The sequence below is a fragment of the Natator depressus genome, chromosome 25 (assembly GCF_965152275.1).
Source record: "Natator depressus isolate rNatDep1 chromosome 25, rNatDep2.hap1, whole genome shotgun sequence".
NCBI classification, from domain to species: domain Eukaryota; kingdom Metazoa; phylum Chordata; order Testudines; family Cheloniidae; genus Natator; species Natator depressus.
Genome location: NC_134258.1, coordinates 11,534,402 through 11,546,452, shown reverse-complemented (window position 1 = coordinate 11,546,452; position 12,051 = coordinate 11,534,402). Strand labels below are relative to the sequence as shown.

Below are 12,051 nucleotides of genomic sequence, written 5' to 3'. Positions count from 1 at the left end.
ACCATTATTGCCAGCTCAGTTGCTAGTAGCACTGATATTGTGCCTCCTAGTCAGGAAAGACTGGGTGCCTGATTCTCTACTGCCCTGCCCCCTTGTGCAAGCATTTACACCAGTGCAAAGTGAATGTAAAATGCTACTGTTTTGGATCAGAATTGGGCTCTGGTTTTGTAACATGTTAGATCCCTGTAGCGTGTGAACAAACCCAAACAATATACATACAAGGCTGCTGAAATACAGCTGCTTCTGGGGCGGCAGTCACCCAGCATACAGCACATTGTGCAACAAGGGTGTGAATGGGGAAGGAGACCAGGGCCAACTTCTACTCCTGTGAAAGGTGTGATGAAGTCTCTTGAATGTCTACCCACAGCAGACAGGCCTCAGCTTTACAAGGTGTGACAAGAAAGGCTGATGCAGGTTCATGGCAAAATACTCCCTGGACCTGCCTTCTCCAGCTGAAGAGATTAACTGGTTCCAGGAACTTTAGCTGTTAATATTTTGATGCTTAGACTGTCAAGACTGGGAAGCTTCAAAGTTCTTGGCTATTTGTCTTTGTTGGCCCAAACAGATCCAGGTATCTTACTGGTTAGCAAGAAACATCTATAAAGCATGTGAATTTGTAAAAGTATCAGGTTTCAAAAGAGCCAACCTGTACTCATGACCTCTCCCTTGTTTCCTGCTGTTTCAGGCTCTCTTTGTGCTGTTCATTCTGGCTTACATTCACATCGCCTTCTCCCGTTCGCCCATTAACTGCCTGGAGCACGTGCGGGACAAGTGGCCGCGCGATGGCATCCTGCGGGTGGAAATACAACGCAACTCCAGCCGAGCCCCCATCTTCCTGCAGTTCTGTGAGGTGGAGAAATTTCCGGGAATGGTGATCGAGTCTATGCAGGAGGAGGAGGAGGAGGAAGAGGAGGAAATGACTGTGGAGATGTTTGAAAACAGCTCTGTCAAGGTAAAGGCTAGCCATGTGCTCCCTGGGAAAGAGTTGGGGATGTCTTCTTGCAGGGAGCATAGAAATAACTTTACAGATTGGCTTGGTGCCAGTGAAATATTCCTGTGCCCAACCCTTGTCATGTCCCCCTCACCAGTTCAATTTAAAAAGAACCTCTGACCTCTCCAAATGTCACCTCAAGCAGAAACTTGTGTGACTAGAGTGGCCTTGCAACATACACTGGAGGCCGGTAAACTCCATCTCCATTGACCCAGTGGGAGATGTGATTTCTAGAGCTGAAGGCCCATCACAGAAAATGCCCTGTGCCTGTCCTTTCCCAAACAGAACATCTGTTGCGTCACTTCTTTTTCAAGCACTGAAAAGTGCATTTGAAAGTGGTGAGCAGGGGGGAGGTTGTTTAGAAACAGACCATGCACGCAGTGCTGATAGGCTTTCTCGGGACTGCGCTATTGGATAGCTTGTTTCAGATGCACAGGTGTTCTAAATTTTCCTGAGCAGTGGCCACAACACTTTCTGCTTCTCTTTGGATCCCCCCTCACCATGGAGTGATGTGTGCATCAGTTTGCGATAAGTGCCATCCTCTTCCAGCACATCGTGTGTGTGAGGGTAATGTGATCTTCCCAAACTCATACCAATAAAGCCTTTATACCATGTCATCACAGAGAATGTGTCTCTGTGTCACATATTACAGAGAAACTATTTTTAGGAATGTTTTAGAGGTTTGTTGTTTTTTTTTTAATCGCTGTATTGGGACTATTTCTTGTATCTCCCTGCCTGTAAAGCCTGGTGATATCAGATGCCATGAGTATAGGGCCCAGAGGGGAAAAGAAATTAAAACGAACAAGTGGAAAATACCACCTCCAAAATAGCCATTCTGAACCTAAAAATGCCTCTGCTTTAAAGTCTGAAAACTCGGTCCCTTTCAGAGCTAAAGAGGAGTGCTGAGTCCCATGGGAAATCTTCTTGTAACAGGGCAGTGGGTTTTTGGGGCCCTTACACCAGGGAGCTATATGTAGGTCACATGCCCGTTCCTAGTCATGTGTCCAAGGGGAACTTACATACTCAGGCAGGAGACTAGAGAGGAGATAGGGTCAGGGAAATGGCTCTCTGCAGCTGTCTGGCAGAAGTCCTGAGAGGAAGTCCCCTTCAGGAGCTGGTTTTGGGGCAGCCTCAACAGGGGAGGCTTGTGAAAGGCCTGGACAAGAGCTAAATGGCTGTAGGGCAGTGAGACAGGTTTGGATGGTGGTGGCAACGTGCTCTGAATGTTTGTTAATAAAAAGAGTTCTATGAAGAGAACTGGAGCTGTGCCATTGTTTGCAACATGACTGCCCCTTCCCCGGCTGATTGATCAGCTCGCCAGCTTGCGTGTCCCCTTTCCAGTGGTAGAAAGATCTGGTTTTTTAGTCTGCTGGGCTACAACACACCAGACGGAAAAGCTGTGACGTTTTTAGGCACAGAAAAGCTGATATTAGCCCAGGACTGAATCTTGGCCTTTCCAGGCTAGGGCTAGCTTTGTGGGGGGAATCAACGCATAAAGGGAGGAGAGAGAAATATTCCCTCTGGTGGGTTCAGATAAAAATCTGGAAGCTGTTTGATGCTCCAAAGGGATTTGCTGTGTTAGAATAAAACTTGGGGTGGTGGATTATGGTGACGCAGCCAAAGATATATTGATAAATTTAATGTACCTGTGCAGTTCATGGCACTTCTCCAATTTAGCATTGGCTATCACCGCCACATAGCTGGCTCACGTCCATGAATGCTAGTAACTAAATACAGTCTCCTGGCTTTTAAAATCTTTAATCTGTGGGGCCCTTCACTTTGGGATCTCCTACTCTGCTGTTCTGGTTCACTGGTGCAGCCATCTCAGGTTCAGAAATGTGATTAGCAATGATCTTGTGCTGCCCTATCACCGTCTTGGCAGTTTGTTTGTCAGTGATCGAGCAGGCTGTCAACATTATGCAGCTCGGTCTGTCTTGAAATCTACTGGGACTCTGCCACGTGTAAGAGGGTAATTACCATGAACGCGCCAGGCTGGTGTAGTCCCACAAGAACCCGCCATTTCTTGTCAGTCCAAAGCTCTGTTTTCAGACCGGACTGAATGCTTGCAAAGGTTGGGTTTTGTGACTGTCTTTTCCTCCTCATGTTTCAGTGTTTGACTTGTTAACTGGATGGGGGAGGGGCTTGGAAGCCCAGAATCAAAATGAGCACTAATGCTACTTTCATTCCAATGGTTTTTCAACAGTTTGAGCTGGACATCGAGCCCAAGGTGTTTCTCAAGCCATCCCGGGCAAGCAGCACTGAGGCACTGACCCAGGTGACCCAGAACGAAAGCCAGGAGTTCTCGTTTAGCGAGGCGACCACTAAAGGTATGCAGCCTCTGAGTGAGACTGTGTCCGAGTTTGAGATGCTAGCCAGAGCAGGTAAAGACCACTTACACTGGTATCCATGTTCCCTCCTCCCCTTTCACCTGTATATCCTCCTTTTCACTCCCCTTTCACTCCCCTTGGCTTCTCGAGGCACTTGCGTAACAGCCTTCAGTGTTTTCCAGATGTCGCTCTTGCCTTTGAATGAGGTGAAATTGACAAATGTTGACTTTGGTTCTGCAGAACTTTGCTCTTTGCCTGGGGAGGGAGCCAGGCTTGTGCTGTGAAGTCTGCTGAAGTCTCTTGTTGCCAGCAATGCCTGGGTTGTTATGCTGATCAAGCATCACAAGGATGGTTATACTAGAAGAGACTGTTTGGTCTGGTATCATGTCTCTGACAGTGGCCAATGACAGATGGGCCAAAAGAAGATGAACCAACCTCCCCTTCACCTTTCCCCCATAATTCACCTGAGCAACTGTTGTCTTTTTATCCTCTAGGGGCGATGCAAGAAATTCCTGGGGGGGGGGAATCCGTAAATCCAATTTATAATACATATTCTTAATAGTACTAGCAGGGATTTGCTGATCCTTGGTCCAGGACCAGGTCTTGGAATAGCTAACTGGTCCTGAAAACATTTGTACTGATCCACTGATCTTAACCCTGGCAGATTGCAAGATACGGAGATGCTAGAATCACATAATTCAGAATACCATGTTGCTTTTATCTTCCCTACTTCAATTGCAACGTGATTTTAGCAGCTAATATCATACAACCTTTAGAAAGCGACCATGGGTTTTTATTCCTTAAACTGTGATTCAAGGCATATGCATGGTATAATGCTATGGTGTCTGGCTGTACTAGATAGCTGTTAGGTTGAAGTAGGATCGTGATAACTGGAATGACTTAATAGTTAGCATGTCTTGTTTGCTGAAATGGATGTTTTATTTCTTTGGAAAACTGTGATTCTTTGCTTTCCAGCAGTCTAAACCATTATTTCTAGCTATGAAGGATTATGAGCACTAACGTTTTAAAATGCTCGCTGTTCCCTTGATCTTGCAGTATTTTATTTGGTGCTGGTCCAGGTTTGATTTAGTCCTGAACTTCAGTTGGTGATTAGGGGGTCATGACACTACTTAAGACTTGGGAATGAAATATATATTGTATCTATCACAGAGGTTTTTTTTGGGTGCAACACCATCATTCAGGCCCGTGCAAAACTCCCCCCATATTATCTGTAGTGTACACTGAATAGGCTCTTCTGCTTTTGCTGAGTTCTCAGTGGAAATGATCCAACAAGAGGAAAGGAGAGAAATTAATAAGTGGTGCTGTCCATATCTTTACCAATGTAATAACCAAGAGCATCTTGTCAAAAAGGCTTGTGGGAATGTGAATAGGACTCATTTCCCTTCTCTTCTTACCTTCCCCAATTAAAGGGACATGGTTTAGTTCCCAACTTTTAATCTTTGTGTAAGATACATTAAAATAAATTGATATCGATGCTTTCATGATCTAAATGAAAGCAATTCTTGTGATGGGATTTAAACCTTTGTCCGTGTTTGCAAACTGGTAGCAATTATGCTACCAGTGAAAACCGAAAAGTAAAACTGACCAGTCTGCTTTCATCATCTACTGCGTGAAATGTAACAAGTAAACAAGTGGGAAGCTGCAAATCTATGTTGAAATTTCTCTTATATAATGTGTTGCTAGTAACTCAGGAAAGGAAATTACATTTCTTATATATGACTTTTAATCTGTATTCCTTTAAAATATTTTCATCATGGGAAGCCTGACTCTTTTGGTCTGCCTCCTTTAGGAAGGAAGGAATGCTATGACACTGTTCGGAAAAATCCTCTTTAAATTGATTGGTTGCTCCTTAACAGGGGATTTTTCTGGTCTTGGGACTATCACAGCAGACAGTGTCTACTTCAAACTGCCATCTAAGCAGGCAGTCATAACAATCATCATAAAGTGATGTCAGAAGGCTTATTTAAAAAAAAAAAAATCTACTTCTTGCTCCTGCCTCTGGTTTTGGCCATTCTGGAAGCAGCAGCAGTTCCTGTGTCCTGAGATGTTCTAACTCTAGAGAAGTTAGTTGACTGTGGTTAGAGCCAGCAGGCCCAGCTGCAGCTGCGAGACCTAGGGAAGCTTCAAAGCAGGAAAATGTACTTTGAAGAAGACCGTTTTGAACAATGCATTTAAGCTTTTTTTTGCCTCCAAAATATGCATTTATAATTAATTTAACGGCGGCACATAGTGTTGATCTTAAAGCAATGAGTTGGCACATGCTATTGACTTGATTCAGGTTTTGTAGGAGTTGACGTGATATGATTTGCTAAATTAACCTTTGGGACAAGCAAATGAGGCAGCTATATGTATACCTTGTCCTTCCAAGAAAGCAAATTAGTTTTGTCCCGTGTGGAGTGTCTACTTACCATTCATTTATTGTAGTCAGAGTGAAGGGGGTAGGAGAATATTCTTACAGCATTCCCAAAATGTGTAGAAAATGGAAGTTGCATAAATCTCCCCCATAGATTCCTTGGAGAACACACACAGGTGTCTCTGTCCATCATTCTTTACACACATGCTGCAGTGGGATGCGTCAAACCCTGATTACAACCGCGTGGATTTCCTGTTTCCCTGTGTTCAGACACCTCAAGGACTGAGTGGGAAAGGGAAGCAATTTTAACTTGGTTTTTATCACAGTGAGATCAGTTCTCTTGTTCTGCAACCCACACAAGCGTGACTTCTGGTTTCCGTGCTTATATGATATGCAAAGGTTAATGACTTTCTGCCTGGGACTAGTTGTTGGCTAATGTCCAAGTAATGGGGGTGAGGAGTGAAAGATTCCCATCAAAAAGACCCTCGCATTGTGGTGGTTTCATCAAACTGACCCAGAACTGTGTAAATATTTGTATTGATTGATTTAACTGGCCTTAAAAGGAAAGCTCTTTGTAAAGGTATTTAATTTTTGCCAAAAATCCTCTTGTATGAATTAATGTATTTTTGTTATCTGCTCTTTGGGGGGTGAGTCATTTAGCTGTAGAGCGCAGGATACAGCCACGTCCACTTATATTAGCTGCCTCTGAATGCTTGAAACAGCCAAGTGACCTGTGTTTGACAAAAATGCTCTGTTAAAATAATACGGGTGTATCACCTAGCGCAAAAACCTTTAAACCTGGGCAGCGCTTAGCAGGGCCAAACAAATCCATATTTCCTGGCCTGAAGCTCTGTTAGGCCCATTGTACTCTTGGGTTTATGCTAGCAGTGTGCTAGGAAATCTTCAACAGCTGAAAGGGGCCTGCATAAGGAGGTCATTTGAGGACAAATTGAGAGGAGGGGGAGGGACAAGTGGCTTCCATTCCTGCAGGCGCAGTACCCGGAGCACAGGGGTTCTGAAGCCAACCTGTAAATTGCAGCAGATGTCTGCCATTGTAAATTGTTCAGCTTCTCACAATAAACACCGATTTGTCCTCTACCAGCAATCAGTTCTGTTCCAGGTCCCAGGCCTCCCCTGGGCCCAGCCTCACTCTTGACAGGAAATCTTTACAACTCTGACAGATCAGTTCTTGAAAACCTTGCTGTCTTATCTGTGGAGGGCAATTCTCTAAGCAGACTTGTTTCTAAATGGGATATCTTTCAAAGCTTTTCTTTAAGGCACTAGTGACTCTTGAGTGGGTAATGCTCATCTGTCACTTTTCATATGAGAGAATATGAATAAAAACAGGATCTTTGGTTTTTTTTAAGAGTTTGTCGTCTCCTTGTCTGTAGCTGAAGTTACAAGCTGGTTGCTTTGGAAACTGAAGTCCTAGAGTATATTGTGACTTTAATAATACTTTGCCTTTCTTTAGTATCTTCAATTCATTGCTCTTAAAGCCCTTGATAGAGAGAAACAGATCCAGCCCCTCTGCGAGATGGGTGATATTATCCTGCCTTCACAGATAGGGTAACAGAGGCCCAGAAGTGAAGGTTACAAAGCCAAGTCAGTAGCAGAGCAGGGATTACCATTTGAGTAATGATTCCTCTTGGATGGGGACTGGAACAAGGGACAGAAGCATGGTTCAGCACAGGTCTAACAAATGTCCTGTGTCTGGGGGCCAGAGTGGGGAAAGAGAAGGACAGAACATGTTCTCATTAGAGCATATAACATCCTCTCAAGTCCATTATTATAAGTGGTGCTTAGTCTCCTGATTCCCTTTGCTGTGCCTTCCTGGTTTATTATGCTTTGCTTCAGAGGAGGGTTCAAATCTGTGGTCTTCAGAGACAGTGAGCTGGCGTTCTTCCATCTGCTTTACTGTCTGTTGCTGAAGCTTGGTTACTAAAGGTTTCGTTAAATTGGCCCCAATATTAGGGATTGAGAATGGGATTGGGAGAGTCTCATGAGCCGAAGAGTAGTGACCTGATGCTCTTTCCATTTGATGGCCTGTGTGAAATGAGTTGATGGGGAGATGGTCACTTTCAAAAGAAGAATACCAGCCCGACTGATGGGGCAGTTTGCATAGAGACCACTAGGCATGAAGACGGCTCCCTCCAGGTTGGAGTTGCAGCCTGCTGGTAGAATAACATGGGGAAGCCTTGCATTGTTGCTGATCCTGCTTAAAGTTATTTTGGCTGGAATTTTCAAGGCAGCGAATGGGCTCCTTTAAAAACCCCAGGCCTTGTAGGTAGGACTCCAGGAGCCTGGGCTGTAAACATGGCACCTTTCAATGCCCTGAGTCCAAAGTGAGTGGACAGTTCCTGAGTGATGCTCCTGCTGAAGTGGTTGAGAGGATTTCCCCCGAAGCCAACAGCTGATATCAACCCAGTGAACCTCCTGGGGTGAATGCCACTAGAAAATGCATGAAAGGGTTCATTCCTATCCATGTTAATGGGGTGGGATTACTATGGGGGGGAGGGGGGGAAGTGATGTAAAAGTGCAACCAAAGCTTTAAAATGACAAAAAGCCATTTGTGCTTGTTTCTTGGCAAACCTGCTTTTCAGGAGGGGACGGGGTAAAGAGGGGTGTATCCATGGTCGTTTGCAAACCCTGCAGTTGAATCTCCTTTCCCTTCCTCCTGCAGTGTGGCCCCAGGAAGAGTACATTGTGGAGTATTCTCTGGAGTACGGGTTTTTACGCTTGTCTCAGAGCACTCGTCAGCGTCTCAGCATCCCAGTCATGGTGGTGACACTAGGTATGTAAGGGACTTGACTGGGGTTCACGCATTAGTTGACAAGACTCTTCTAAAATGCCTACATGCTGTTTGCCAACATCCCAGTTTTAGCCATGCCCCCACATGCCCCCACCTACCTTTGCTTCAGTCACACAGAACCCGGAGGGGACCCTCATTCAGAGAAGGGCTGTCTTTCCAATACGATGCCAAGGCATCCATTACTGAGTCTGAATCTAAGCAATCCGTTTCGCTATCCGAGTTCTAGCATTCTTTTCTAGAGCAGTTGTCTCTCCCAGGAAGGAATCTGAAGAAACCAAACCTAAACTCTGCCCAATTTGTATTATTTTGTTGCTTTTCCTCCTTTGCTTTAAACTTTAGAGGCTAGAAACAAAATAGCCTGCAGCCCTCCGAGACCGTGCTACTTAACACTTGTGATGCACAACATCGATGCCTGTTGTCAGGAGCGATTATACCTTTCAGAGACCATGTTGAGCATGTCTCCTTAGCACTGATGTTTATCTCTAATCATCTCTGCATCCTGCATAGCCACAGGGACCATTGTCCTGTGACAGCATTCTCTTAAGTTTCCAAGGAATAAGTGTAGTCTTATACCTTCTAGTGCCAAAAATCCTAATTAATCAGATGCCAAAATATGTGCAACAATCAGATGAGATTGATTAGACATTAGTGCAAGAGAGTGGTACGGTTCTGCTGTAGTAAACGGTGATTACATGGCAGACAACACACGGGTCTACGTTAAAGGTAGGTGGTATTTTTATTTGGTCTGATCATTCAGATTCCTAGTTAAGCCCCCTACCTGCCTTACTGAAAATGGCTTGCATTTGTATTCCACCTTTCATCTAGATGGATCCCAGCTGCATTGTGAGCAATTACATGTGTTTATAAAACTCATTTGAATGTATGTAGCACTTTCATGTCACTATATTGTCACTGCAGTCACCTCTGTGGTGGAATGCTGAAACTTTTCCAACAGCGTCTGGAGTTACCCGGGGATGCTGAGTCACTTTGATTCAACATTTTAAGATCCTTTTGCTTTAATTCTGAATCTTGTTGCAAATAACTGTAACCATCCATCTCACTGTCCTTACCCTTCCTGATTGTTTCTGTCATGTGAAGAGCTTCTGTTCATATCGGCTGTTCTCATCCAACTGCAAAAGCCAATGTTTCTACGGTACTATGCCTACTGTCCTGCTAAAAGGCTCAGACAATCGAGCGCCATGCTTAGCTGGGGCAAGTCCAGCACTTCCGCTGGCCTAAGAGTCTAAGCCTGGGAATCAAATTCTGTTTGCTCACATAGCACCGCAGAGCGTCGGATGGGTCTTGATGTAAATAGTAACAAGCAGAGTTTCCTGCTCCGTGGTTTGACCTCTGATTGAACAGAGTGAATCTTCTTTGCCTTTCATGCAGACCCCACCAGGGACCAGTGCTTTGGAGACCGATTTAGTCGCCTGCTGCTGGACGAGTTCCTGGGTTACGATGACATTCTAATGTCCAGTGTGAAAGCTTTAGCTGAAAACGAAGAGAACAAAGGTAAAGGCACCAGGAAACAATTTTGTGGTGGAATATTTGGAGGAGGCGCTTTCAGTCTGTGGGTGCATGAATGGTGTGACCTGGCTGTTGACTGTGCCCTAGTACTGAGAATGGTTCCCCGGCTCCGTGGGGAGATTATCACCAGGCAAGTAAAATGAACCAAGTGTGAGAAGAGAGAGGATAATGGCCACAAGGAAGACTTTCTCCTGCCATATGCTGAATAAGAATGAAGCATGCACCAGTATGGGAAGCTCAACCTATCATTTACTGTTTAATCAGTCCGGGCTCCTCTGTTTGTTCCAGGTTTCCTCCGCAACGTGGTGTCTGGGGAGCACTATCGCTTTGTCAGCATGTGGATGGCTAGGACGTCGTACCTAGCTGCCTTCGTCATCATGGTCATATTTGTAAGTAAAACGGTTTGTGTTGCCTGGATTTCTGGACTAGGGCTTGCCAGGTGCTATTTAAGACTGAATTTTGGTAACTTTCTTATGTGCCCTAATCTGTATTAACGCAAGAGGCCATGGCTACTTTTACTAAATACTTACAATCTTTTTTGCAAATGCAGAATTGACCCAGATGAAACCAATAAGCAAAGGAGGCTGAGATATCATAGATGCCAAACCACTATGCCTAGAGTTAGGGCAGTGTTCCTTCTTCCTTTGGTGATCTAATGGCTGGTGAGAGGAGGTGTTTAAATATATCTCTCATGAAGATAAATCAGTCCTGTGTGATCTTTCTCAGAGACACAGTGTGGCCTAGCTGGAGGTGCACAGGACTGGAACAGAGCTGGAACTTTGGGTTCTGTTCTCAACTCTGTTACAGATTTGTGCTTTGATTTTGGGGCATCACTTTAGCTGCAGTAGGAGTCTAATTCTGACAGGTTAACTACATGCCTGTCTCTTTCACAGGGGTAGCATGTGGTTTAATTACTGTTTGTAACGTGCCAAAGAAGCGCTACTTAAAGCGTGAAATGTGCAGTACAGTCTTGAGCTTTGTTACAGTGCTAAGAAAAATCCACACAAGCCAGAAAATTCTTAGTTAACATAGATTCTAAGCTCAGAAGGGTCTGTTATGATCTTCTAGTCTGACCTCCTGCATAGCCCAGGCCAAAGAACCTCACAAGTACATGTCATAGTTTGCAGGTTAACTGTGCCCTCTGCGGTCTGCTCAGGGGCACCCCTTTACATCTCAAACTTCTAGCCATCACCTCTCTGTGGGCAAAGTACTGCAACTCTCTTCCTCCAGACGGAGAATTTAGCCTTCAATTCCTTCTGCCCTTCAGTGTGCGTATCCCAGCAAATAAGACCTTAGCTCAGCCCCTGTAGTTCTTCACTCTTTCTCAAGGGCTAGGACAGTGAATGCCAGTGACCAAACATAGCATAAAACAATAAACATGCTCAGTTTACTAGGTGTTTCCAGACCCTGGCATGCTTCCCAGTCCTTCAGATCCTTCCAGCAGGGTTGTACCCTCTTGGTTACAATCTTGTCAGTTATTGGATCAACGTGAGGGATTCTGAGTCAATTCAGCTGAGCCTTTGTACCAGAAGCCTTTCTTTGTCTCTTGGGCCTCTGGAACCCAGTCTGAACCAGTATATGCAAAAATCCTCAGGAGGTGGTTCCTCTTTGGAGTTGGGTACCCCTGTCCCGGGATTTGCTGTAATGGTCCTTCACTGATCTTCATTTCTGGAGAAGGTTTGGCAACCCTCCCCCATGGAGCCAGAATACAATTGCTGGCTCACAGAGATACAGATAACATCTTTAAAACTTAGTACCGTAGACTCAAATATCTCATGTGTATGTAATATCTGTCTCAGTGCATCCCACGTCCCATGAGGGAGCATCAGCATGAACTCTGTATCTATGGGAAAACCAGCTTCCCAGGGCAGTCCAGTTCTAATCCTGATCTGTTTTGCCATTTCAGACTCTGTCAGTCTCAATGCTGTTGCGCTACTCTCATCATCAGATCTTTGTCTTCATTGGTAAGTGCTTCTAAATCTCACTCCTACAAGTTGTTTCTCTTGGGATAATGCCATGTCCT

At 44.8% G+C, this 12,051-nt stretch overlaps 2 protein-coding genes across 3 annotated transcripts in view; one reads left to right on the top strand and one right to left on the bottom strand.

Moving 5' to 3' along the window:
- Nucleotides 1–12,051, bottom strand: part of GRIN3B (glutamate ionotropic receptor NMDA type subunit 3B) — a 42,455-nt gene that overhangs the window by 2,897 nt on the left and 27,507 nt on the right. The window lies entirely within an intron of this gene.
- Nucleotides 1–12,051, top strand: part of TMEM259 (transmembrane protein 259) — a 28,891-nt gene that overhangs the window by 9,070 nt on the left and 7,770 nt on the right. The window contains exons 2-7 of one of the 2 annotated variants that reach the window (XM_074939673.1): nt 686–952; nt 3,195–3,372; nt 8,373–8,483; nt 9,891–10,013; nt 10,317–10,417; nt 11,935–11,992. In XM_074939673.1, the coding sequence (XP_074795774.1) occupies nt 686–952; nt 3,195–3,372; nt 8,373–8,483; nt 9,891–10,013; nt 10,317–10,417; nt 11,935–11,992 (838 nt within the window). The remainder of the gene's footprint in view (nt 1–685; nt 953–3,194; nt 3,373–8,372; nt 8,484–9,890; nt 10,014–10,316; nt 10,418–11,934; nt 11,993–12,051) is intronic. The other variant, XM_074939674.1, reaches the window with a different exon arrangement.